The sequence below is a fragment of the Blastomyces gilchristii genome, assembly GCF_000003855.2.
Source record: "Blastomyces gilchristii SLH14081 genomic scaffold supercont1.16, whole genome shotgun sequence".
In the NCBI taxonomy this organism is placed as follows: domain Eukaryota; kingdom Fungi; phylum Ascomycota; class Eurotiomycetes; order Onygenales; family Ajellomycetaceae; genus Blastomyces; species Blastomyces gilchristii.
Genome location: NW_003101667.1, coordinates 494,275 through 520,459, shown reverse-complemented (window position 1 = coordinate 520,459; position 26,185 = coordinate 494,275). Strand labels below are relative to the sequence as shown.

Genomic DNA, 26,185 nt, shown 5'->3' with positions numbered 1-26,185 from the left:
TCTCATGCAATCTCAAGACAACATGCAACAGAATCTCACACACAATATTAGTGTAATTCTTGATATTTAATCAGCTGTCATTTCTTGTCATTAGTTCTTTCTGCAAGCTTATTCAACACTTTCAAATTCTTCTTATAGATCTTGCACTCTCATCTCTGTATTCAATGAACAGAAGATTGCACCTCAGTTCAAGCTTCAAAAGATGTAAGTGATGTTTCTTTCTTACATTCAAATATCTTTGTTGATGTTGAGAATATGTTAATCATCATAATTACAGCTTGCATTGCCTCACTTCAGAGCTCTTTCATCAGCTTATTATTAAATAGCAAGCTTCTTGTCTTCTCTGTAACTATTCAATTCATGCATTTCACTGAGTCATTTGATTGTGATGTGTCAGATGTAGTCATTTCATATGCTATTTCTTTGCTCTGGCAGTAGATCTTAAGTTCTTGACTTTTGAACTCTTCTTCATCATTTCAGTGTAGAGTTTCAACTCAACATTATGTAGTTATCTCAATACTCATGATAAAGTTCATTAATCTTGCAGTAGATTCTCTCTTTCTCATCATAAGAATTGCTTATCTATAACAGATTGTATCATCTGTTATACTCAATCAGTAGCTTACACTCTCTCTAGTAAGAGTGTTATTTCTGTTGAAAAGTGTTTTTCCACTCTCTGTCAGATTGATGAAGAATCTCATTACTGGCTTGACAGCTTGTGTCATAGATGTGAAAATTGAACATGTCATTTTTATCAGAACACAGACTTTACAGAATGATAAAGCTCATTAATCAATAATTCTCATTTCTAGTCATAAATCTGCTATCATTTTTGTGATATTCATGAGATTCAGGTGTTCTAGCTTTTAATGTCATTATATCATCATAAGTTCTATAATCTTTGTGTTATTTCTGTCAGATAGTGTCAATATTATGTTATCTTTCACTTATAATATGTTTGCAGGTTCAAAATCATCATTGAGCATAGCAAACTGAATCAAGTCTCTGTATGTAATCAGCCTTTTCATCTCATAGATATCATTCTCATTTAATCTTGCTGTAAATGAGAATATGCAGTCAGAAGACATAATCAACATAACATGATTATTCTCATATATCAACTGCTTATAGGTATAACTCTGATGTATAAGCTTATTCATACTCATGAGATTCACTTCTAACTTTGGAACATAGCAGATATCATTTAACAGCATATTTATCTCTTTCACTGAAATCTTTGTATCTTCTATAGCTGTAGCAGAGATTATCATTTCATCTGTCATTTTCAACATCACTTTCTTCTTCTGAGATTTTGTCACAACAAGATCCCTGTGAAGTGTGACATGAGTGTCTGATTCAGAGTCTAGAATTCAGATATCTTTTCCTGTCTGATTACTCACATAGGCCTTTTCTTTGATGCAAAATACTTACTTCATAACATTGTGAACAGAAGCAGCATCTGTATTCTTCACATTCTTGTCTTTATTCTTGTTCCTATTAGTGTTGAAATTCGAATTCAAAGGACATTTCTCAGAGTATTTCTTTCAACAGTCAGTCTGAATATGATCAATCTTTTGACAATGATAGCATGTCTTCGCGTCATTGCCTCTACATTCAGGTTTGAATTCAACATTCTTATTCTTGTCTTTCTTCTTATTCTTGTCTTTCTTATTCTTGTCTTGCGCGTTGTTGATAGAGTTTCTAGATGTGTCAGTACTTATCTCATTGATAGCAGAGAGCTGCAAAAGAATATCACAGCACAGACTTATAAAATCATTCTCTAAGAGTTGAGTATTGTCTTTGTCAATTTGATTCATTCAATTTCTTATGAATGAGACTCAATCTCTGTTGACTTCTGTAAGCAGTCTGTTAAAAAACACAACATCCGGGATCTTATATTCTAGACAGATATAATCAGTTCTTATAACAATCAGACATTCAATGAAAGCATGATCTGAGTCTTTTAACTTAGCAGTTATACTAATCAGCTTCTTAAACAGACAGATTCTACAGATAGCAGACCTCTCAGAAAAGTTATTCTCTATGATAGTTTATAAAGTATAAGCTGATAATTTGAACTTCTTAAGTATAGTGAAATAAGTCTTGATCTGCAGAATAATTGCAGATTATATATAATTATATAATTAAAGATTGTATTCTTTTCAGAAATGTTGCATGTTTATAGTGACATTCTCATCAAGATTATTATCTTCAAGAATATTATCAGTTGTAGACTGTTCTGCAGTTAAAAGAATTTCCTCTCTTCATATTAAGTAGTTAATGAATTCAGTGAGAACTATTAATCTTTTAATGAGTCTTACTTAGCTTCTGAATTCTTCAAGAACTTTTATTATAACAGATATCTTCTCTTTCTATTAAAGATATTCTGTCAGATCTGCTTTTATCTCATCATCTGCAGAGTCACCTCTACTGATCTTCATTCACTCAATCTTATACTGAAGTCTTGCAATTTCTAGTCTCATGCAACTCTTCTCACTTGCTGAGCTATTATCATTTCAGTTACTTAAGCTCTCTGCATTGTCTGACATCTCACTGATATCTTCAATCAGGTTTTCATATTCATTGAACTTGTCAGACTGTTTCTCTGCAGTGATTTCATTCAGCTCAAATGCTCTGAGAGCTGTCTTTCAATTCATTATTGATATTGACAGTGATCTGTGATCTTGCATTTGCTGCTCTGATGTTGTCTTGTTTCTTCATCTTGAAGACACATATTCTTTTATTAAGTCAGGCGTCCCCCCGGATCTTAGATTAACCATGGGTTAAATCAATCATAAAAAAAACATCTAGACACGCGTAACAATATGTGAAGATGTAGTTGGCATGTTATTGCGGTTATTTGTTGCTTGTGAAGAGCTTCATAACCTCTTGAAGAATAATGTTGTTGTGTTATATATGTAATCTATCTACGCGAGTTACACTAAATGAATAGGTTGAGGTAGTACGTGACTAGAGTAGGTGTAGTAATCACCAACAAACCTTTGTATGACATGATAAAGATATTTATAAGATGAAGAAGTCAGTTATATACAGAGATTTAACTCATTTTTCTAAACCTGATGATACTTTCACATCTGCGAATTCAATGTGAACAACAGATAATAATGTGATACTAGTATTATCAGAAAATAATGATATAAATATTGTGAAAGATACAATAATGAAATGACATCAGAAGCAGAAGCTGAGACATTTAAATCTCACTGATATTATGAAAAAGACAGCAGATTCACATCTAGAAATGAGAATTGTTAATTAACAAGCTTTATCATTTTATAAGATCTGTTAAGTAAAAATGACACATCTGCATCTGATTTTTACACTCATGATACAAATCATGAAGAATATACTCACTAGAGAGAGTGTAAATTACTGATAAGAAATAAGACATAATATTACTTATTATAAAGAGAGTAATTAATCTAGTAAAAGAGAAATCTCTGACACAAGAATTATATCATATCAAGATTGAATATCAGAATTTGATTGAAAAGAAATATATCATGATGAAACATAGTGATTTCACAGTCAATATAGCTGATGATCTTATCAAGTCATTAGCAAGATCAGCATTTGAGAAATTTATTAAAAAGATTGATTTGAAAGAGATCAAGAGAGACTAAGATAACAATAATACAGTGTATTAATAAATTTTATATGTATTTAGACTGACTGTGTGACTGTGTCTGAGATAAGAACTAGAATATTTGATAGTCTTATTATCAATTCACCTGATCTTATTACACAGTTTTAAGATTATATAGTAGTTTTATACTATCTCAGTAAGACTTACTGTCTACTCTTATCACATTTTTCAAATGAGATTATAATTTTCACTTCTCAATTTAAATTATTTTTATTGCTTTAAATAACTTTAAATCTTATTTAAGTATTATGAAAAAGTGTTACTTTTTAAAAAATTACAAATAGGTTAAAAGAAATCTTAAAATGTCTAAAAATAGTAATTTTATGCTAAGAATGAGACTAAATGAGACTAAATGAGATCACTTTCTTATTTTTTCTAAGTCATGATCTCATTTTGAGATTTGATATATAGTCACTTTGCATGTTTTTTTAATGATTAGTGCCAGCGGGATTCATGCCAAGAAATGTATGAGATCAGATCAAATGAGATCAAATGTGAAATTCATGGTCTCAGCGGCCAGTCTATGTGTATCTGTTGATTTTTACATTTATTGTTGTACAGATGCTTTTCCTAATAAGGAAATCAGAGTCTGATTGATGTAATTAATTATTATTGTGTTTTTGAAAGAATTGAGATGAAATGAGTGAAATGATGACAGCGTAATTAGTGAGGCGTTGTAGTAAGAGAGAGTGTTGATGATTACTACATCTACTCTAATCACGTGCCACTCAACTTATATATCATACCGGAAAAACGTAGGCTTATTATACACCCGGGTTATGGTTGTTCCGCTGTGCCAGTCACTGACACTGTCACTGAACTGTAAATCTTAATATAATGATGAATAAGCTGTGAAATCATTATAAACAAGTTATGAACAGGAAAAAATTATTATTATATTAATAATATTGCTTATTTCTATCTATATAATTACTAATTCTAAAAAACATCTCATTCACTGAAATCATTCTCTATTGAAAATCTGTCATATCTCTATCTAATTTCTTTCAGATTCTCTGAATCATCTCTCTTTTATTATCATTATTTTCTGTCATATTCATATCAGCATTATTCATTTCTGCAAACTTGCAAAGTAATGTTGAAGTTTTTGAAGAGTCAGTATCAATAATTATTCACTGTTTAAGAGAAAGAGTTTCAGAAAGAAGATTAGAAGTGATGCATTTATTCATCTATATTATTATTAACTTGTGTATAAATCTGAGAATCATTTCACTGATTCTAACTTACTTTTTCTCTGAGAATGTCAAGAGTTTCAGGGCTGCTCATAGTCAGAGAACCAACTGAAGTTGAAACATCAGAGAAGAGAGAGAGAGAAAGACCAGCAGCAGTAGCAGAGATATCAGTATTAGCATCAGTATTAGCATCAGCATCAGCAGTGAAGACAGAAAGAGAATTGTCACTGTTATCAGATTTCTCATTGCACTTCTATCAGGAATCAGTGAATCTCTTGAATTGCTTTAATATTTCACATGTCTTGATAGCAATATTCAATGCATTCTGATTGACATTGTTTATAACATTTGTGAGATTCATCATTGCTTATTTTTGAGCTTCAATATAGTGATTTACTGTTATTAAAATCTCATACTGCACTGTAAGCCTGCTTCTCTCAATTTTCAATTTAATCTTCTCAATGATGACTTTCTTCTTCTCAACAGTGACTTTCTTCTTTTTAAGCTCAAGCTTTGTCTTTTCAATATTCAGCTTTGTCTTTTCAATCTCAATTTTTATCTTTTTAGCAGCACTGATTGTGACATTCAGAGCTTTCAGAGCAATATTAATGCTTTTCATACATTGAGCTTCTGCTTTCTGTCACTGAGTCTTGACTTTCTTAATTTGTTTTAAGAGATTCTTTGCTGATTTCAATATAGTCTTCTTTATTATTATCTTGAATTGATCTGATGAAGAATGATAAAATTCATGAGTTCAGATCAGACTATTAACTTATTCTTTTAATTCTTCAGAGATAATTGTATATTTCTTTTTCTCATGATTGTAATTTATACAAGGCTTTGAGCTTCTCTTTATCTTGTCATAAGCAGTATTCAAATGATGAGAAAAAATATACTTAACACAGTGCTCACACATTATCAGTTTACTAGACTGCTTTATTGAGGTATTTAGACAGCTGCTTGCTTTCTTCTCTTAGACCTTTACAGCGGCTGCACAGATATACTTGAGAGTATTACTTATCATTTTAATACTGCTGCTATTATTATTGTTACTATGATTGATGCTACTACTATTATTATTATTGCTATAATTGATACTGCTGCTGTTATTGTTATTACTGTGATTGATACTGATATGATGAATTGCTGATATTCTTGATATACTACACAGACAAGATATCTTGATTAGAACTTTTCTGATTAAAAGCTTTCTATTACAACTGACAGAATACTAACTGGACTGAGAAATGAAGAAGAGCAGAATAAGCTGAGTCAGCTGAAAATGATCTTTGCAGTGTATTATTATTGCAAGAAGAAGAAAGAAGAAAAGAAGGAAAAGAAAAATGTGAGTCTTTATATATATTGTTGATTCATCTTTGCAGGTTATCATGCAATGAATGCAAATACTTTCATATTTCATCTCTGAGTGTAATCAGTGCATCTGATGAATTTCATTCATATCTTTTTTTCAGAATGAATACTTTCTGTGCAGGCTATCACTGAATGAATTACAGCTATTTTGAATATAAAATCATTTCTATTAACTAGAAACAAGTGTTCAATGCACTGTTAGAAATATATCTACAGAATTCATGATTTTCTGATGCAGTGAAATCAGTGAATTCTCCGCAGTCATAACTATACAAATTGCAAGATAGAGAATATAACAACTTTCTTCAGTGAATATCAAGACAGGTATATTCTAATTATGTATATTAAAGTATATATTAACTAATTTATATATAATACTCATAGAAAACTAAATATATTGAAATATAAATAGATTGTGTTGAAAATCTCTACATCACTGATCTGCCTTTCACTGAAAGTGTCTCTGAAAATTTAATCTTTTTTCACACCTTCTTTCATGCATCTTTCATCAGATGTCTCTTTTTTACTGTCAGAGTATTCTGAATCATCTCAGCAAAGTCATCTCTGATAATTTACTGATATTCAGAAATATCACTCATCAGATCTCAGAATGTCAGAATATTTTATCATTGCAGCATAGCTGTGATGAAATTTTCATTTGTATCAGCATCATCAAATATTTTGACCTGAATTGCAAGATTTGTATATATCTCTATTTTTCAGAATCAGTTTCTAGTTTTTCAATCTGAAGTTTTCAATTCAATATCTTTAACTAATGAATATTCAACTTACATTTCATATATCATTATTCTCACTCAGAGAATCAGTCAAAGTCAATGATTCTCTGTGCTCAGTAAAAAACCAGAAAGAACTTTTCAGCAGTAAATGAATCACAGAAGTATTCAAAGATGATTGATTCTTTATAGTAGTTATACAATCTGATTATCACTGAACTTTCTCTGCTCTTTGTCTTCTTCTGTTGAACATGATTCTATATTAATAAATGATTAGCTAAGTTAATCAAAAAAATTTTAATATTCTGTTGAAAAGTTGATATATTTGCTAAAATCTAATACTACTTGTCTTCATTTCTTTAAGAGTTTGAAACTTTCATGTTTTAATTGTATTCAGCATCATTGTTCTGCTGAATGAAAAGATGTATAATATTTTATTCTTTGTTTTTATCACACTTGTAATCATTCAATTCAAATTATCTTTGTTGAAAGAAAGAAAATACATTCATTTTATCTTCAGACACAGACACTGCTCTATCAGCTGAATTTTCTTCTTATACATTTCTGCATCTGAATGCCGGGTTCAGTGATGCCTTTTTGATGAACTGCTTGATGTCAGTGATAAGTTTGACTTCTTCTCATCTGACTGATATTCATTATTACTGCCATTATGTTCATTCTATATTCAGATATATCAATATTGAATTTCTTTTGAAATCAGTGATTTGTCTCATTAAACCTATCAGATGAGAGAGTTCAGAGAGATCTAGTAGAGCAGAATTCATGACAATATTCATTTTCAGAATCTTGATAGAACTCTGGTAAATTTATGATATGAATAGAAATATAGTAGTTTGATTCTTAATATTAAATTGATGTAGATTGTTACTGATTACAGCTCTTATTAATATATCTCTTTTCAGTAATTCAATCTCATCTCTTTATCAAGACTGCTCATTCACTTCATTCATATCTTTTCAACTACACATCTTTTTTCTATAAATCATATCAGAAAGTAAAATGTTGTATCTGTTTAATTAAAATCTGAAACACTATCTGCTATCTGTCTCTAGACAAGAATCTGAGAATGATCAATGTCTTTCTTTCTCAGAAACTGTAAATGAATATTTCACTGACAGTGATTCAGACAATGATGCTTCTAGTGAAGAAGTATTACTATTCTCAGTAAGTTTATCACTTTTAATATCTCTATTATTATAAAAACTAATATTCTCTAAAGACAGAGTCATATAATGAGAATGCTGCTGATAATATTAAGCATATTAAGTGACTTTTAAAAGCAGCTGCTGAGAAGAATATTTCTGAAAATGATAATTAAGAGAATTCTGATAAGTCAGTTACTGATAATATTGAAATATCAGCTACTGATACAATTGCTGTTACTATTACTAATCAATTTATTGATTCTGATTCAGTAATTGATATATCTCATAAATACAGTAACTTTGAAATGAATTCATTTATTCTGACAATGAGACTCTGAGCTGAAGAGTCAGATATTTTCTGAAAAAACTATAAATCACTACTGCAAATTCTGCATTTATTGAAGAATATATCACTGATAAGTCTGCTCTCTGAAGATCTATCAACTCTGAAAAAGTAATGCAGAGCATAATTTCTAATTTTATCAGTCAAGAAAACCTCAATTTCAATAGTATTATCAATACAAATGTTAACTCTGAGTTCTGCTCAGAAAAATCTCACTGAATTCTTCATAAGATTACTCTACTTTTAGAATCTGATTCTCTTGATATCTGCTCTTCTCAAATTCCCAACTTTTCAGTGACAAATGTATATAGAAATGATAGAAATTGTCAACAATTTCACAGAGTTATGACAATCTCATAGTTAAGAGAGCTCAGTTAAATATTATTCTAATGACTTTATACAATATTTATCAAATAAACCTATTTTTTCTTTCAATTTTATTCAGTATCAGTGTGGAAATCTCAAATACTTTTATAAATCAGAATTGAATAATATATCTTACATTGAGAGAGTGCATTTTATTGAATATGATTACTGATATTCAGACATGAGATCTTATATAATAGTTCTAAAAGTTTAAGAAGCTGTTTACTATACTCTGCAGACTGTACAAAGATTACTGTTCTTGAATTCATTATTTAGTCTCTTTAAAATAATTGTAATGAAGAATGAGATGAAATATATCTTAATTACTCAAGTTCTCAATCAACTTAATATTTATATAAATACAGTATTTGAATTGAGTTCTGATCTGTCAGTATATAAAAGTTCAGATCAGTATTTTCTTCATCAGATCATGAGAATTAAAACTGAAGTTATTAAGATATGATTATATTATAAATCTTCACTGATTCAGACTGAGTTGAAAATTACAGTATATAATTGAGATCTTTTGAAAAGTATATTTTACTCTGATATATAAGTTATTTCTCTGTTATATCAATTATTTATTGATGAATTTAATTTATATTGAAACATGTACTAAAGCTTGATGAATTTTTATATAATTTCTGCACTGAGTGCTGTTAAGTATTTAAAGTGAAATAATATTTTTACTCTAATCTTTAATTCTTATAGTATTAATTTTCTTAACATTATCACTGCATTGTTATATAACTTATCTACATTGAATTATAAGAGAGTTATAATGAATATCAGTGAAGAAAAGATAAGAGTTATTATATTTTATATTGCATTTCTTAAAGATATACTGCAGTAAAATAGTAATACAGAAATTAAAGAATCAACTGCAAGAAGATTATACTGAAGCTGCTTTATTAATGATAAAAATCAGCTGAATCTGAACTATAATCTATATAATAATGACTGATTTTATCATTATATATAACATCTTCAGTCTAAACTGAATGACCTGCTGAATCTCACATATAGAGAGTAAATATATCAAGAGCAGAGTATAACAGTACAGATAATATCTCTTTTTTAAATATACTTAAGTTTGAATTTAATCTTCTTTTTTTCTTCTGATTCATATTATAGTGAGTTCACTGAAATATCAGAAATTTCATACTTATTACTGATCTGCTCTGTCTTATTATTATATAATTAGCTAGAATACTTCTGAATATTACAGATATTTTCTTTTTCTTATAATTAAAATTATTTACAGTTACTGATTATTTATCTTAAGAAGTATCAACTTCAGAAGCATATCTGAGTCTTAATTATTATATCTCTTATCTTACAGTGTAAGCTTAGAGAGAAATGACTCAGTTCAGTAATTAAGTAGATCATTTCTATAATATTTTTAGCAGTAAATCAATCACTTATTGATCTTATTATTCAGATATATGCAGCTATTATAAGAAATAATAATCTATTAGTATTTCAATTACTGAGAGAAAATGATTCTGAAGTAACTTATTAAATCATACTAAGAGTCTGCTGATAACTATAATTTCTTATTAAAGTAGCAGTCAGAGTAGTAGTAATATTTAAGCTATTTTAAACTGATTCAGTTATTAGTTATCAGTCATTCTCTGCTTTAACTATAAGTACTATCATCATATATATCAGTAATTATATAAAAAAAGCAAAGCTTATATAGTATATAAAGAAATAACTGAATATATATATTAATTTATACTATATTGAGCAGATTAGAGAATATATAGTATTTAATAACTATAATATTCTGATAGAAGAGAATAAGTATTAGAACTATAAGAATCTAGTGCTCTGGTGGCTGAATGATTAATGCGGCCACTCAGTAGTGCCTTGGCGTGGGAAACCAAGGCACGTGGGTTCAAAACCTGCAGGGGATACATTAAATCCAGAACTCAAGCACCTCAGATTCCTAATAAATACAGAGGTGTACAAATCACTTCAATGAATCACTCTATGTTTCTGAGCTGAGAAGTTATTATCACATGTATCTAATTGTCACTTCTTTGTATTTTTCTATGTTCTTGTTATCTTGACATGGTCTTAACACCTGTATTTCCTCCTGTATAATCAACACTTGGCCTGTATTTAACATCATGCAAGGACTCATTATAAGCTCTGCTTGCATATAAGTATAATGAAAGAATAATAATAATAATAATAATATAAGAATCTAGTACAGTGAATAAATTATTAAAATATAAAAAAGACACTGCTTTTACAGAAGAGCTTTCACTGAACTTTATAACTAATATTAAGAGATTTCTTTAACAGCTTTAATATACATCTGACACAGAAGATTTAAGATTTATATATAGTTTATTCAGCACTATTTAATAATCTGTTGAGAATGAATAAAGAAGCTGAAGATAAGAATGATAATTCACTGAACTACTTTATTAAGTTAAAGTTAATAAAAGATTATATTACTTTGAAGATTTTTAATTATCTATTATTAAATAAAATATCAGAGAAAGTTAGTATATAATTTATAAATCTCTTCAAGCTTGAATTACTTCATTTATTTCTTAATAAGCTATAAGAATTCTATGATACTGATTGAAATAAGCTCTTAGTTTTGAAATCAGATCACTGTTTAATACTTTTCTATAATAAGTTAATATTCTCAGTTTGATATATCTATTCAATCAATTAATTAATTAATTAATTAATCAGTTATTAACTTACTAATATATAAATCAGAGATCACATTCACTGAATCTCTCTTATAAAAGAAAATATTATTTAATATTAAAAAGCAGAGCTTGATCAGATTATAATTATATTGATTTATAAAATAAAAGAAGTTAAGTGAATTTTCTTTACACTTATTTCTCTATATTATATTATATATGATTATCTACTGAATCTGCTGATTTTACAAGAGAATTCTGATAATTACACTATTATCAGACTGCTGATAATTTGAAAGATAGTATTATATAATATTCTGATACAGAATAGTAATGAAAATAATGATTATTTAATATATAAGTCTCAGATAATAAGATATTTGCATTGTAATTAAGATATCTCATTTCTTTAAATAGAATAGATAGTTGATGAATAGCAGTAATTATACTGAGTAATAGATAACTAGCTTAATAGTATTGATTTCACTGACAGAACAGTATACAGTGTCTTGTAGTATCTTAGTAGTATTCTGATGATGACATCTGCTAATTACACAGTTACTGAGTAGTGTTATGATAATGTTAAGAAGTTCTGCACTGTCTCAACACCATCTTGACATTTAATATTCAGTGATGTGTTGCTGAATATAATGGTGGAACATGTGTTACAATCAGCGACACGTGACACGGGTGGAATGGTGGATCCACGGTGTAATCACCATAAATTAACCCTACGTTCTTCCCATATGGTATAGTTTCACCCTAGATAGATTATAGATGACAACGTTATCCTCTAACAGTAAGCGAAGGCACGTGTAAAAATAAACATTAAGCTATGACTTCATTCTCCTTCTGCTGGATCTGCCGCACTAATAACTGACTAGCAGCGGGCGAGAGGCAATCCAGAACGAAAGGTGCATGTCAACGCGAACTGAGTCGCCTGGATTCTCCCTCTATCTATCATATAATTCACTCTGCATTCTCTCCTATTAGATCTTCTCTTCTCCCTCTAGCTCTGTACAATCCACCCACGTCACACCTACCAAGAACCTTCCGCAACCATGCCCTCAGATCTAGCACAACTCATCGACATGGGATTTGATGCAGAGAGGGCTCAGTTAGCTGTATCCAAAACAGGAGGATGTAAGTGCTCTCCGTTGTTATATGTACACTTTCTCTGACCATCCGTACCTCCACTATCAAGTCTAAGCATATGGTTCTGCTGTAGTACAAGGAGCCCTCGAATGGCTCGAAGCCAACCAAGAGAAATCCCTCGACGAAATCAAAGCTTCCACCTCCGCCACTACCCAGCTGGGCATCGACCCAGATGAGCCACCAGTGTTGAAACCGGGCGAAGAAGCGAGAAGTCTTGTCTGCAACCAGTGCGGGAAGCGGTTCCGCAGCCAGGCCCAAGCTGAATTCCACGCATCGAAGACGGAGCATGTTGACTTTTCGGAATCGACGGAGGAAATTGCCCCGCTGACCGAGGAGGAGAAAAAGGCTAGACTGGAGGAGTTGCGGCAGAAGCTAGCTGCAAAGAAGGCGCAGATGTTGGAGCAGGATAAAAGTGACCAGAAGAGGAACGAGGTTAGTGAAACCCACTGGATGAGATTTGGGTATATATAGATTGGCCTCTCTCCTGTGACAACTTGCGTTTTTCCCTCTGTTTTTCTTTAAAGGTTGAATTGACGCAAAATAAATTTTAGGAAATACGAAAAAAGTCCACAAAGGAGACACAAGATCTCAAGGAAGAGCTCCAAAAAAAAGAACAGCTGAAAGAAGTTGCGAAGAAACGACGGGAAAAGCAAGAGGAAGTAGAAGCCAGGGCACGTATAAGAGCCAGGATCGAAGCTGATAAGGAAGAGAGGCGGGTGCGCGCTGAGAGGGAAAAAGCTGAGCGGCAAGGTCGTGCCCCGCCCCCTGCCGCCGTGCCCGCAACAAGCCTTGCTCCAACCACACCCGCTACGTCGAAACCGGCTTCGGCCTATACAGAATCTCGATTACGTTTGCAAACACCAACTGGCAATGTTATGAAAACTTTTCCCGTCGATACGACCCTGTTCGAGGTGGCCGCGGCAGTGACTCAGGAAATTGGGATGGAGGTTGAGAGCTTTACGCAGAATTTCCCTCGGAAAGTGTTCGATGCAGAGTCATTCGGAGAGACACTTAAGCAGCTTGGGTTAATTCCCAGTGCAAGCTTGATTGTGAAGTAGTTTTTGTTATTCTACTTCTGCTTCTTCTGTTTTATTCTATTTTTTAATTTACCTTCATATCATGATCCTCTGTGCTTTTTTATTGTGTGGTTGCTATAGCATCCCCCAACTATTGCATAGAATTAAAAGAGCACACAATGGTTCATTTGGCATTGTTTATAGCGAATACCTATGGCATTGATAAAAATAAATTGTATGAAGTCGCTCCGTTTCGCCCGAGTCCTTATCTCCAATCTAAGAACTTACGCACGCATTTACGGGTAAGGAGTGCTTGCCTAAAAATTCCATTACGTCATAGCTACATTCCCGATCTGCTCATATAACATGAAGACATGTCGCGTACATGATAAATTTCCCCTTCGATATGACCTGTGACAGCATTCATCTTTAGAAATGTAGAAGCCCGAGATTACCCGTTTGGGTAGGAAAATGGTTTGCCGGATCATAGGTTTGACGGCGTCAGATCGCCTAGGATATCCAGTTACGTTCAAAATATCATCACTCGAAGTCCATGCACAATTACAGCGAGACAATATTGTCTGTCGTATGAGGATGAGAGTATGTAGGAGACCATCGTATTGATATCACGTGAACAGCCATCGGTGTAGCGCCCCATACGCGTTTAGACGCACGCGTTCCCTCGACGGAACTGTCAACCATCAACCATCAACCTCACGCCCGTCTCGCTGAACTTCACAATCAACAGGCTCTCACAATTTTGGACTGCGTAGGTGCTTGCTGGGGTTTCATGTGTTTAAAGTCAATTCGCGACTATGCCAGCGTAAGTTACATCATATGCACCTTCGTTTACATTGGCTTTGATCGTCCTAATACTCCCGGGCCTGAAAGGGTAGGTGACCAGCACCGGCCACGGCCAGCGGGAATGACTCCAACGAATTTTGGCAACGCCACAACCAATAATCCTTTTGAGGTTTCTGAACATCGCTTGAACCAATATACTGCTCAGGAAATTGCTACTCTACAGAGTCGCCTTGAAAAAAGATTAGGTCCGGAATATATTTCCTCCAGACAAGGGCCTGGAGGGCTCAGGGTGCACTATTTAGCTGCAGAGAAATGCATCAATCTCGCGAATGAAGTTTTTGGATTTAACGGGTGGTCGAGTTCTATTCAAAATATCCAGGTTGATTATGTGAGTTGGTTCGGCATTGCGATGGGTCACGTTTGACGAGCATACAACAACGACGCCAGCAGAGGCTAGTTTCTGATTCATCGTCCACTTTCACAGGTTGACGAAAATCCAAATACGGGGAAAATTAGCGTGGGAGTGGCTGTTATTGTGAGGGTGACGTTGAAGGATGGGGCGTTTCATGAGGTTGGTCCGCTCCTTATAGTAGTGACACCGAGAATACGCTGACATAGATAACAGGACCTTGGATACGGGCATAGCGAAAACTCGAAATCGAAGGCACTAGCCTTTGAGAAAGCAAAGAAAGAAGGCACGACAGATGCTTTGAAACGGGCTCTAAGGACTTTCGGTAATGTTCTTGGGAATTGTGTCTATGACAAGGAATACTTAAGTAGGGTGACGAAGGTCAAGGCTGCGCCGGTCAGTTACAACGCTTACCAAAGCTGTCTGACCAAAAGTTGATTGATCTCTAGACAAAATGGGATGTAGGGGATCTACATCGCGACGCTTCCCACACTGTCGTGAAGAAGGAAACTAATCCTACCCACAATGAGGTTTCCAACCCACCGAACCCAGCTAGCACTGGACTTCCGCCTCGGTCGCATAATGCGCCGACAGCCAAAGCAGATGAAAGTCTCGCATTGGATCTAGAAGGCGAATTCGGAAGTAAGTTTTGTCTTGGCTTCTCGCTGAATATAGATCCTAACCTTTCGTAGGTGATTTATTTGATGAGGCGGATTTCGCGGAATCTCACACCGAGCGCCCCGATGAAGTGGTTGTGGATCAGCAACAGCCTGAACCACCCCAACAGAATCCCCGACAAGCCCATTCTACCTCTCACGAACTTCAGAAGAACCATCCAGGAGCCCCTAAAAAGCATATGAATCATAATGTCACCCCATCGAAGCCCGGAAGTTCATGGGCTACAGACCCCCCTTCCAGGGCGCAACCTGACCTTCCACCTATTTCCGGTGAAAGATTAAATAGACCCGTTCCCCCTCAACTTTCTTCAAACCATCCCCTTGCCGCAAATCTCAAAACCCCCACAGCCCCACGACCCCAGCCATTGCCACAGAACACCTCAAAACCTATCCCTCCTCAACCGCCCAAGCACACCCAAAATCTACCCCCACCACTCCCGAGTGATCAAGTAAAGACGAAATCCGAATTAACCTCGAAGGATAGCCCAAAAGGTTCTCCATCCAGGGCTCCGTCGCCATTCAACCCTCAGATTCCTGAGGACAAACGCCCACAGGATCCTGCCGGCGGGTTTTACTCTGCTCGGGCAGCCGATGCTCTAAGGACCAACCCTTATGAGGCACCTAAATCGGCACCTGCTTTTGACCCACGTTTCGACAGTCCTTCCATCCGGAAGACAGCGGGCATTAATCACAATGCGTCGGCCCCAGTTGTTCGCACCGTAATTAGCATTAACCCTCCGCGGTTCACAGATAACACTGCCGGCTCCATCCCTTCGGCTAGCCAGGTTCAGTACACTAATCTAACCAAAACCAATATCCCTGATTCGACAAAAAGAGGACCAGTTCCCCGCCCTGTGAGTGGTAGTGGTATCGGCTTAGTACCACCTGCAGCTAGGAGTCCTATGACGACTAGTTCATACAGGCCACCTACACGAATGACAAGAAGCAATGCCGCCAATGTTTCTGCTTCGTCGAATACCATCATAGCCCCTGCTCAAGCTCAAAACGCAAACGGGAAGAGACCACCTCTTGCGGATGTAACGAACGGTCAAGGCAGCGAAGATTCCACTAATGACCCCACGAAAAAAACTAGAGTTGGTAATGGAGAGAATATTTCAAATACCACTACACAACAACAGCAGCAGCAATAGCATCATTATTTGATCTCCATGCATACCCATCATCCGGTCCGGCGTCTTCTGTTCTATTCCATCGGCGTTCACCGTATGGTATCCATACCTTTATAAGTGTATTCATTCTTTGTATGATATTGAGGAGTAAGGGATTCTTTGTTTTGTTTTGGCCCTCAACGCCCGCGAACATATTTATTTTATTTTACTTTTCATTTGGGTAATGGGAGGGAGATCATCGGACGCTGCGGAGTAGTGGATCGGTTCTTACTTATTACTATCAGGTTGGTATCAGCAAAATGGAACATGAATTTTTTTCATTTCCTATAGTTGGTCGCTGCAGCTTCCCCTCCTTCCTCCTGTTTCTCCTCTGATTTCCATCCGTTGAGGGAAACCAGGTGGACCAATAGTAGTCATTAATTATTTCGATTACATATCACTGATGCACTTGTGATATAAATTTTTGGCCATAACAGAACATACGTTTCTGGATACCAATACTGCCATGGTGGCTTACAGGTTCTGATTGCTGTAAGGCTCCTCCAACTTCGACCGTTCATCCTGGTGATCCATGTCCCGTTATAGTACTCTCGTTGGAGTCCCTGGTGATTAACGTGGATATGGCCCCTATATTTATTCTTAGCTGAAGAACGAAATCTATGCGTATATCAGTGAAACCTATCAACAAACAGTTTACATTGATTTGAAACAATTGAGTACCAAAGTGTACAATGCGGAAGCTTTGTAGAATCGGAAATTTTTCAAAGTAATATTAGAGAGTCCATAGGGACGTTTGGCTTGTGCATTCGAACAAATCAAAAAGTACCTCTTTTTTTGGCTGGAAATATTAAGGAAACGGGTTTGGTACTTTGGCGTTTTCTTTTTTAAAAAAAAGGAAGGTGAAAAGGGGCGCAGAACAAAAAAACAAAAACACAGAGAAAAGAAAAGAAAAGAAAAGAAAAGAAAAGTGCAGAGTGCAGGGCTATTATTACTTGCGAGAAACTAAACTGTGGGTCGCATCTAATAAACAACATCGGGAATATTCATGGAGAGTTCACAGAATGATACTCCATGGGTGTTGCAATACAGCCGGTGGAAGGGGGTAATTGCAAGGGCAGATCATCAATCATGGGCAAAGAAAACGGATAACACGCTGGGAACGCAAATTAGGACACAGTTATGGGTAACCGCATCTTCAGCCAAAGTTCATACTTCTTCCCCTCGTTCACTCTAGACTCCGTAGCTCGGCACCAAGCATTGATAAACCTAATCTAGCTAGCCCATTTAGAGCTCGCAAGGCCAGGGGACTCCTTCTGGCGCTTCGACGGCCCGCTATTAGTTGTCGACTCCTCCATGGTGCGTTGGGACACTGTGACTTGATGCTTTGCCATCTCTGCGATAAACATATCAATACCTTTTCCATCTTTTCTTGGTCTGGGTGATGGCCGTCCCTTGCTCGCCCCTTTGGGTGAAGTAGGTGCATCTGCTGGTGTAGCCCATTTGGAATTTTCTAGTCCACTAAGTCGGGGCGGGTTAATTGAGGAGGATACAGAAGCTTCAGAAATTTTGCGTGTGGCGCTCACAGTAGAAGCGTTGCGACCTTCCTGTCCTGCTGGCGGCGGGGGGTCTGTTGCTTGAATGCTAGCATGGGATATCGTCCCGGAGTATTGCAAAGTTGCGGCTGACACTGGGAACCTGGACACAAAGGCTGGAGTGATAGGCTTACTAGGGTCAACAGGTGGGTTGTGGCAAGATGGTGTTGTAGTGTCAGGAGACTTTGGTACTGCATTTTGTTCCTGACGTTGGAACAATGCTCCGGAATATTGCATCGTTGCCGCTGACATAGGAAACTTAGGAGCAAAGTTCCGTGCAATGGGCTTGATTTCACTCGGTTTAGGCGGTACCCCCAGCCCTGGAGAAGAGACGCACTGTGGGCCCTGGGGAGCAGGCTTAGGTTGGTATGGTGCGACAGGGGATTGTACTACTGCAGTCATGTAGCAAATGGGAGAGGGCGGTTCGCTGCTTTGCTCCAGGGGATGAATTGCAAAACTTGATAACTGCTGTGTCGCAGTCAACAAATGGTGATTCCGCTGCCCATTTAGAGGCAAATTCCGTGGTTCAGTTGAGCGCTTACTTGTCTCAGAAGTAGATTCCAAATATTGTCGAGTTATTGCGTTGTCCGGGATATTAGGCGTATCTCGCACTTGTAGTTGGTTAACAGAGGAACTATGATCAAACGCTACTGCACCATGCGGCGCCGGCCTTGCTTCTCCAGTTGCAGGACCAGCAGGGGGGGTGGAAAAGTCATGAAGGCTACTGTTTCCACTTAGTACTTTTGGCGTTTCTAGATCTGATTTGATGCTCGAAGGATTCCTTCCTGGCAATAAATGGTCACCGATAATATCGTGTACTGAGTTAGTGAAAGTAGATAAAGTGGGTGTAGGAATCGGTGGTGTGTTGTTGGACATGAGCAGAACTTCCTGGGGGCCAACATTTGGCTTGCCAAACGACATCGCTGTAGACCCCGATCCAGGAATCAGCGGAGCTACCTCCTTTTTATCCATGGAAACAACTGGGACCTTTGGGATGGGCATTTCTTGAGAGACATTATGCTCCTCATTTGGCTCCTTATGAGAAGGGTCTTCTAATGTCAATGCACTGAACGGGAGTACAATATCACTCTCCATCTCAATTGCTTCCGCTATTTCGCTTTCTAATTGCTGCTTCCGCTTTAGCAAATAAATTCCTATACCTGTGAGCTCGATAGGCCCGGGAGTATCCTCAATAATCTGGTTCACTTGGTGCAGTTCTCTCTGTAGCCTGTCAATAAGCAAGTCGAGTGCAGCCTTCAGAGCTGCATTGCTAGTTCCATTCTGAGAGTTCCCAACTGCTTTTGCACCAGCCGAGCTGGTTGGTATTTCCGGCAGCAACATCCGCATGGACGGAGGAGTATTAGTCAGAAAGGATGACATAGGAGCTATATTGGTTCCTGAATCCATATGTCGAGGGCGAATGGCGGATGCTGGGTTTGAAGGTGATCGACTTTTCCGCATCAGGTCGATCAGGAGTGTCGACTCTTCTGATGCATGAATTGGCTGAGGAAGGCTTGATCTAAACCTTTTATCTGTCTTTAGTTTACCAAAGTCAGTCTGCCCAGGTCCAATACCACCAGAGGGGAGGCTATCTACTTGAATAGCCCAAGTATTTCCCGAAGTTGACTTTGCATCGTGCTCCGGTAATATAGTTCCTTTGAGCTGTAGGTCATTCGCGAGCGTGGCGCTAATAGTATCTTCATTTTTTCGCTTTTGAGTTCCCCCTTTAATGTGTTCTTCCAGCACTCCATTATGTGAAGCTCCTTCCTGAATGCACACTTCTTCCTTAGCGGCATTCTCTTGCTTGGTTTGATTGGATGGAGTCATAGGCTGGGCTGCTGCATTCCGCGTTGGCTTAGGGGGATCAGAAGGGCAAGAAGCATTATGTACTTTCGCAACTGCCATGAAGTCTGATGGGTCGGCGAACATTGCCTCAGAGTTGGCGCTTTGATCGCCTATCGTCAGCTTTGATACCCAATAAAACCAACCAGTTTCTAGCTTACCTTGGATCAACAACCCGTCTGGTTTTAACCATGCCTGGACGGCCTAGTCCACCGGAGCCTCTATCACTTCTAGGGGTCCGTGGAGTAACTCCTGCTTTCCCTATCTTGGTGTCTTTTTCACGGAAATTCTCAGCCGCGTCGGAGCGTGCAGGGTCCAGACATCGGCGCCGGTCTGGGGTGCTTTCAACAGCGTGGCCTCCACCAGACCCAAGCACACACGGTGAAGGAGTACTTTGGGGGCCACTACGATATCAGTGACTGTATAAGACGGGAAGGCTCAGGGAATTTGGGATGATTCACAATGATGTTCTTGAAAAGTTGCCACGGGCGCGGCTTCCCGCTACTCCTCCACCACGCCCAATTCCCCTGGAACCTCTGGGCGGCTGGGTACTTCTGGAGCGCCCATTGGGAGGAGCTGTTGGGCCGTGAATATACTTCTGTCCACCTTTTGATTGAATCAAATCACAGAGCTGGGCACGGTGACTCTGTCCGGACATCATGCTATCCAGATCTTCCAACTGGACATCACCCCCAATTGTTTGGTGCGCGTCTGTTAACTCTCAGTCAGTCGACACTAAAACCCCCCAGGCAGTAAAGGATAGCGAATAGGATGCGTACTGTTCCAGGCACTTAACTGAGTCTTGTTGGCTTCTGCCAATTTCTGCACTTTAGAACCCTTCATGTTGGCTGCCCGCATGGCCTCGATCTGATCCAACCCAACATGGCGGTACTTGTTCGGGGCGTCATCAACGGTCGATATATATTCACGGCGTGCACTGCCCAAATCCGCCTGAATTTGTGAAACTGGAGTGAGCATATACTCCCTGAAATAAATCATAGAACCCAATAACAGGATCTCCATATATATTTGAATGTCCAAGATACCATTTGAAGCTCCTGCATACGCCTCTGGCGTTCTTCTTCATCCATAGCTTCCGATAAAGTTAGCAACACTAATGGTCAAGTAGCCCTTTTTTGATCCCCTAGACGGTCGTTCGTTATCCTCAAACTTAGGATCAGAGGATATGAGAAGGGCACGTACTGTATACCTAGAATGGACTGACCTGGCGCCGTCAGTGGAGAATAGACTCTATTTTCAAGTTCAAGGCAAATACCATATGGTGATAGGCCTTTCTTTCAGGATAATGGGACGAAAACAGAGCGAATGGAAGAATGATTTAGAGAAAACCAACTGCTACAAAGCTAGAAACAAGGGTATATGACGATGAAACCAAGTCAAGGAATAAGAAAGCGCCAGATAATGTTAGTTTATATTGTTCCCTAGGGCAAGGCTGGAGAATAACACACTCTTGGTGACATTGCTGGTGCTGGGATGAGGCACACAAAGGCCCAGTAACCCAGCAACAGAGGACACGCCTCACAGAAGGTAAAAGAAACCAGTCTAGATATTTTCTGCTCGTGGTGATACTGATGCAAAAGTTGAGAAAAGAATTGTGTCTTAATTATAAGAACTCAATGTAAAAGCATCAATATCCTTCAAAATAGAGAATCATTTAGAGATATTGCCTAGAAATAATAGAGAAAGGATATAAACAATATACGATGAACTTGTTGACTTCTCTTGACAGCCTCATGCAGCCAGGCTTTGATCGCTGTGGCTTACCGAAAGCCAGGTAGGATAAAAGAAAGTCCCTTGATATATAATATATTAAGCCCACCACAGCAAATAGGTCTTGAAGAGGGTCGGGATCAGTAAATCATGAAAGATCCTTCTTCAGTGTATCTATTCCTCTACAGGCGAGATTTGTGAGGTAAATACTCTGAGTAGTGGAGCTCTGATTTTGAGGAGTATCGCAGGGGAAATATGAAATGTGTGCGGCAAATATGTACTGTACTCTGATATGAAATTGAATCCTTCCAACGTACCTGGAATTTGTCTTCTGCGGCGAAATATCGCACCGCAAATCACCGGAAGGTAAAAGTATTGTGGTTATATTAAATGAACATATGAAAACGAAAGTAAAATAAATAGCCTACTTGAAGCATCCTCAAGTAGAGGACGCAAGGGTGGTCCCAAAATAGATTGTGACGATTTCACCGGAGAGCAAAGATTGCCGTCAGATTTCCTTTCAAACATAGTTTGAGAATAAACCTTCGCACATAAAGACCATACTAGTAGCAGCGTAGGTGTTACCACAAACTACAGCGTAGGTTGAAGCAGCAAATTAAGGGAAGATCGTACTAGCAATGGTTTGCGATAATTCTGTTAGTCATACGATCGGGAGGTACGGTTAGTGCAAGCGGACGAAGGGAGGTAAAATAGTGACATTTTGGGTGGTTTAAAAGCCCGATCGAATCGCCTTCTGTCTGCGGTATCACGCTGGCATAATGGGATTCGGAAATGTCCCAGGTCATCGAAAGAAAAGAAAAAAAAAAGAGGAGGGGGGGGGAAGAATTCTTTCTTTCTATACCCCACGACAATTTGCACCGGAATGTCGATAAAATAAAATGTATATGTATATGTATAGTACAATAATACCCTCGCCAGCAAGTTTCACCCTAACGCCATGGAAGTGCTCGTAGACGAGTCGTAGGGGAAATTAGGGATTCTATATATGCAACAATGACGGCGTACCGAAAAGTCAGACCAGGATATCGTATCAACACAACCGTAAATAGCTAGCATGTCCCTCTCTCGCCTTCATCTGTAAATTACAAAGAATCCAAGTGTTAGAATACATTGATCCAACAACAGTAAACAACAGTAGGGCGGCAGACACTATTGACTTACTCTTGATGATTTTTATCATCACTTGGACAACACTAGTGCAAAGTACAATGCCACCAAACAGGATACATGCATATGCTGGTGTTTTTTCTTTCCAATTGCACTTGCTCAATTTAACGTAGCATAGAGGAGGTAAAATATATGCCAAGGCACAGGCACTGGTAGCTCCTATTAGCTCAAACACAGCGCCCAAATCGCATGTGAGTAATGATAACACCACGGAAGTAACGACCAGCGCCGATGTGAATATAACATGGAGAGCGAGATTGTAAGGCTCATCGGGAAAGAAGAAAGTTGTCATCACTGAACGGCAGACAAAAGCTTCCAGTGGAAGGGTTGCGAGCATGTTCAAGCCGAAGCATCTGGATTTCCCCTAGTCAGCATCGGGTTTGTTATTTGCTCAGCCCAGAAATATACACTCACAGTCTTGCAATGTTCACCATAACGTTATCGGGTGGGAAGTTGTTCAACACATTGCCTTTTGTCTTCTCACCAAAAGTAAAAAACCCTGCGAGCGCCATAATCAGGCACATGACCATCGAGATACCCGTAGAGGAATGTGTCACAAGAGCAAACCGATCCATAGTCGGCTTCTTTAAGGAGCCGTATATAAGGAGGCTGTTGTGATCTAGAGAAAAGGTATTAGTTACTGCACAACGGGGAAAAGGGGCTAAGTTTATCGTACGGCAAACGAATGCTAAAAAAAAGGTCACATTAGCATGTAGGCACTAGATTCATGGCTAGGTCCAACTTTACCGAAGGATATGACACCAACCGCCTGGAAGAAACCGTTGACCTGCCAAAATTTGAGGTGTAATAGATCGCCCCTCAAATCGGCAGGGGCTCGGATTCCTTCAATAATCACGGTTACCACAATCACAAGCATGGAAACTAGTGCAAGTGTCGATGCTTTCGCCAGCTACTACAATATTAGCTGTATGTAATTCAAAAGGGGAAGAAAAGGCTTGTTGTTTTACTTTTGCAATGTCCCGATAAAGGGATAAAGGATAGGAGATCCCCAAAACAAAAAGAACGATGATGGCTCGCCTATCCGTCAGGAGCCATAGAAAGGGCGTATCCTTCAATGATGGAAAAATTGACGCGAAGACATGAGGAATTGTATCTCCGACAATGATACAAAATGCGACCATACCTCCAAATGCAAATGCCCATTGGGCGATGGAGATGGCTATTAAACCGGGCCTTCCGAAGCAGAACTCCACTGTTGTTTGGAACGAATCTGCGCCGCTCAGTTTCGAGTTGATAACGATCAAACGGATAGTCCAGTCGACGGTGAGAGTAAGTCCACAGAGGAGTATGATCCCAACCATTAACCCCGCTTGCCGAAAGGCGTACGGCTGTCCAATGATTCCCGCACCTATAATACTATTCGCCATATTCATGAAGGCATTCCTTAACCCGCTCCTGGGCCGCGCACCCTCCAAATGGTCCTCAGGAAAAAAGTCTCCTGACGTAGCTAGAGTAACACTAGGCGCTTCGATATTGGTAAGTAGAGGGGCAAGCTGGCCGGTACTGCTTCGGCCTGCGCTCGATCCATCGCCATTCATATAATCATTCCCCTCAAGCCATGAGTAGGGATGGCCAATGTGATGTCTTCGTGCTTCTTCCCCATCATCTTCAGTGTCATCGTCTAAATCGAATCGGACTCGGTTAGGAGTTCTTGGGGTCCGAGGTTGACCGTTCGAAGGGGGTATATATATTGGGGGTTGCGGTTTGGAGGTGGATGGCGAAGGCAGGGGTAATTGCGCAGGAGCTGCTTGGGCGAGGGACTCCTCTTCGTCCAGGGACAGCAGGGCGCGAGATTCTTCTACATCTACTTCATTTTCCTCAGTCCTGTGAACATCAAATCTATCGCCTTTGGGCATAGCGAAATGTGGGATCATTGCTCTTGATAACAAGCTGGCTTCATTGTTGTCTCTCGAGCGCTATTCAACGACACAGTGTAATTATCACGTGACACTGCCAGCCCAGCCATACCTAGTTACCGGAAGAACGTAGGGTTATTACACAACCGGATGTCAGTTGTCAAGCTGTAAATCAATCTCTGTATTTTCTCTCTATTTATTATAGAAAAACCAATTTTCTGTGCAAAAAATGCTGTAATGTGACCTCACATGATGTCACATGCATCTCTTTGAATTCATGAAGAGGATTGAACAGCCAGCTCTGCAGCCTGTACATTATTATGATTATTATTATGTGGAAGATGTAAAACTTGTGTGAATGCAAGGTTGCTAGCTTGTGGAAAGTTATATGGTGGGAGGATTAGTAAGCCAGATAATGTGACCTGACACTCCCACTCACCAGAGTAACTATACACTATGCTATATACAAAATTCGCCTTCAAATCAAGTACAGGTACAAAAAATGACTGGAAAATGTGTAATAATGAAAAACCAGTCATGAGATACATTATTTTTTATCTCTCTATCTCTTCATCTTCATATTCTCCTTTCACGTGTATATTTCAACATTTCAAGTAGTTTAGTAAGCTCATTCACTGTGTTCTCAGTAGATAAAATATATCAGATAGATATCTTATTCTTACAGATAAGATTCTGAAGAATGTGTAAACAGATCTCTATATACTTCAAGCAGTGTGAAATTGCTTTGAAAGAGAATAGCTTTATGATGAACTTATTATCAGTATGAATTGTATAAGCAAGATCATTGACTGTAGACTGGCCGCTGGAACCATGAATTTCACATTTGATTTCATTTGATCTGGTTTCATACATTTCTTAGTGTGAATCCTGCTGGGACTAGTCATTAAAAAAACATGCAAAGTGACTATATATCAGATCTTTAAATAAAATCATGACTTGAAAAAAATAAGAAAGTGATCTCATTTAATCTCATTTAGTTTCATTCTTAGCATAAAGTTACTATTTTTAGACATTTTAAGGTTTTTTTTAGACTATTTTTAATTTTTTAAAAAGTAACACTTTTTGATAACACTCAAATGAGATTTAAAGACATTTAAAGCAATAAAAATAATTTAAATTGAGAAGTGAAAATCATGATTCTATTTAAAAAATGTGACAAGAGTAGACAGTAAGTCTCACTGAAACAGTATGAAACTACTATCTAATGTTAAAACTGTGTAATGAAATCAGT

The 26,185-nt window shown here is 37.6% G+C and overlaps 5 protein-coding genes across 7 annotated transcripts; 2 read left to right on the top strand and 3 right to left on the bottom strand.

Annotated features, from left to right (window-relative positions):
• Nucleotides 1–4,800: 4,800 nt before the first annotated feature.
• On the bottom strand, nucleotides 4,801–5,479 carry BDBG_17489 (uncharacterized protein; the record flags this gene model as incomplete). Its single annotated transcript, XM_031725194.1, has 3 exons — nucleotides 4,801–4,803; nucleotides 4,916–5,113; nucleotides 5,258–5,479. 3 exons carry the CDS (start codon nucleotides 5,477–5,479, stop codon nucleotides 4,801–4,803), a joined length of 423 nt encoding a protein of 140 aa, XP_031579772.1.
• A 6,835-nt stretch (nucleotides 5,480–12,314) lies between these two features.
• On the top strand, nucleotides 12,315–14,082 carry BDBG_06826 (UBX domain-containing protein). The gene is made up of 3 exons (XM_002622662.2): nucleotides 12,315–12,655; nucleotides 12,741–13,099; nucleotides 13,219–14,082. The coding sequence occupies exons 1-3, from the start codon at nucleotides 12,574–12,576 to the stop codon at nucleotides 13,723–13,725; spliced, it is 948 nt and encodes a 315-aa protein (XP_002622708.1). The 5' UTR covers nucleotides 12,315–12,573; the 3' UTR covers nucleotides 13,726–14,082.
• Nucleotides 14,083–14,122: 40 nt separating this feature from the next.
• BDBG_06825 (RAD52 DNA repair protein RADC) lies at nucleotides 14,123–19,467 on the top strand. Its single transcript, XM_002622661.2, has 7 exons — nucleotides 14,123–14,506; nucleotides 14,575–14,875; nucleotides 14,972–15,058; nucleotides 15,113–15,292; nucleotides 15,346–15,538; nucleotides 15,589–18,441; nucleotides 18,559–19,467. The coding sequence occupies exons 1-6, from the start codon at nucleotides 14,499–14,501 to the stop codon at nucleotides 16,722–16,724; spliced, it is 1,905 nt and encodes a 634-aa protein (XP_002622707.2). The 5' UTR covers nucleotides 14,123–14,498; the 3' UTR covers nucleotides 16,725–18,441; nucleotides 18,559–19,467.
• BDBG_06824 lies at nucleotides 16,998–21,624 on the bottom strand. 3 transcript variants are annotated; one of them, XM_031722784.1, is made up of 6 exons: nucleotides 21,184–21,624; nucleotides 20,917–21,088; nucleotides 20,599–20,848; nucleotides 20,299–20,541; nucleotides 18,287–20,240; nucleotides 16,998–18,221 (listed from the first exon to the last, which is right to left on the bottom strand). In XM_031722784.1, exons 1-6 carry the CDS (start codon nucleotides 21,226–21,228, stop codon nucleotides 18,111–18,113), a joined length of 2,775 nt encoding a protein of 924 aa, XP_031579769.1. In that variant the 5' UTR covers nucleotides 21,229–21,624; the 3' UTR covers nucleotides 16,998–18,110. The 3 variants fall into 3 exon arrangements, with proteins under 3 accessions (XP_031579769.1, XP_031579770.1, XP_031579771.1); XM_031722785.1 differs by having other exon boundaries at nucleotides 16,998–18,763; nucleotides 18,838–20,240; XM_031722786.1 differs by lacking the exons at nucleotides 20,599–20,848; nucleotides 20,917–21,088; nucleotides 21,184–21,624 and having other exon boundaries at nucleotides 17,230–18,221; nucleotides 20,299–20,575.
• A 120-nt stretch (nucleotides 21,625–21,744) lies between these two features.
• On the bottom strand, nucleotides 21,745–25,297 carry BDBG_06823 (amino acid transporter). Its single transcript, XM_031722783.1, has 6 exons — nucleotides 24,025–25,297; nucleotides 23,804–23,966; nucleotides 23,733–23,744; nucleotides 23,471–23,675; nucleotides 23,051–23,409; nucleotides 21,745–22,964 (listed from the first exon to the last, which is right to left on the bottom strand). Exons 1-6 carry the CDS (start codon nucleotides 24,949–24,951, stop codon nucleotides 22,939–22,941), a joined length of 1,692 nt encoding a protein of 563 aa, XP_031579768.1. The 5' UTR covers nucleotides 24,952–25,297; the 3' UTR covers nucleotides 21,745–22,938.
• Nucleotides 25,298–26,185: the final 888 nt, after the last annotated feature.

Bases quoted from the DNA above. Each gene is read 5' to 3' on its own strand.
- BDBG_06826 (XM_002622662.2), top strand. From the start codon at position 12,574: ATGCCCTCAGATCTAGCACAACTCATCGACATGGGATTTGATGCAGAG. The intron at 12,656-12,740 runs GTAAGTGCTCTC...GTTCTGCTGTAG, and splicing joins TGTATCCAAAACAGGAGGAT to TACAAGGAGCCCTCGAATGG. The intron at 13,100-13,218 runs GTTAGTGAAACC...AATAAATTTTAG, and splicing joins GTGACCAGAAGAGGAACGAG to GAAATACGAAAAAAGTCCAC.
- BDBG_06825 (XM_002622661.2), top strand. The intron at 15,293-15,345 runs GTCAGTTACAAC...ATTGATCTCTAG, and splicing joins CGAAGGTCAAGGCTGCGCCG to ACAAAATGGGATGTAGGGGA. The intron at 15,539-15,588 runs GTAAGTTTTGTC...AACCTTTCGTAG, and splicing joins TCTAGAAGGCGAATTCGGAA to GTGATTTATTTGATGAGGCG.
- BDBG_06824 (XM_031722784.1), bottom strand. From the start codon at position 21,228: ATGGATGAAGAAGAACGCCAGAGGCGTATGCAGGAGCTTCAAATG. The intron at 20,849-20,916 runs GTACGCATCCTA...GAGAGTTAACAG, and splicing joins TCAGTTAAGTGCCTGGAACA to ACGCGCACCAAACAATTGGG. The intron at 18,222-18,286 runs GTGAGCGCCACA...GCCCCGACTTAG, and splicing joins AAGGTCGCAACGCTTCTACT to TGGACTAGAAAATTCCAAAT.
- BDBG_06823 (XM_031722783.1), bottom strand. From the start codon at position 24,951: ATGATCCCACATTTCGCTATGCCCAAAGGCGATAGATTTGATGTTCAC. The intron at 23,967-24,024 runs GTAAAACAACAA...ATATTGTAGTAG, and splicing joins TTTATCGGGACATTGCAAAA to CTGGCGAAAGCATCGACACT. The intron at 22,965-23,050 runs GTAAGTCAATAG...TGTAATTTACAG, and splicing joins GATGATAAAAATCATCAAGA to ATGAAGGCGAGAGAGGGACA.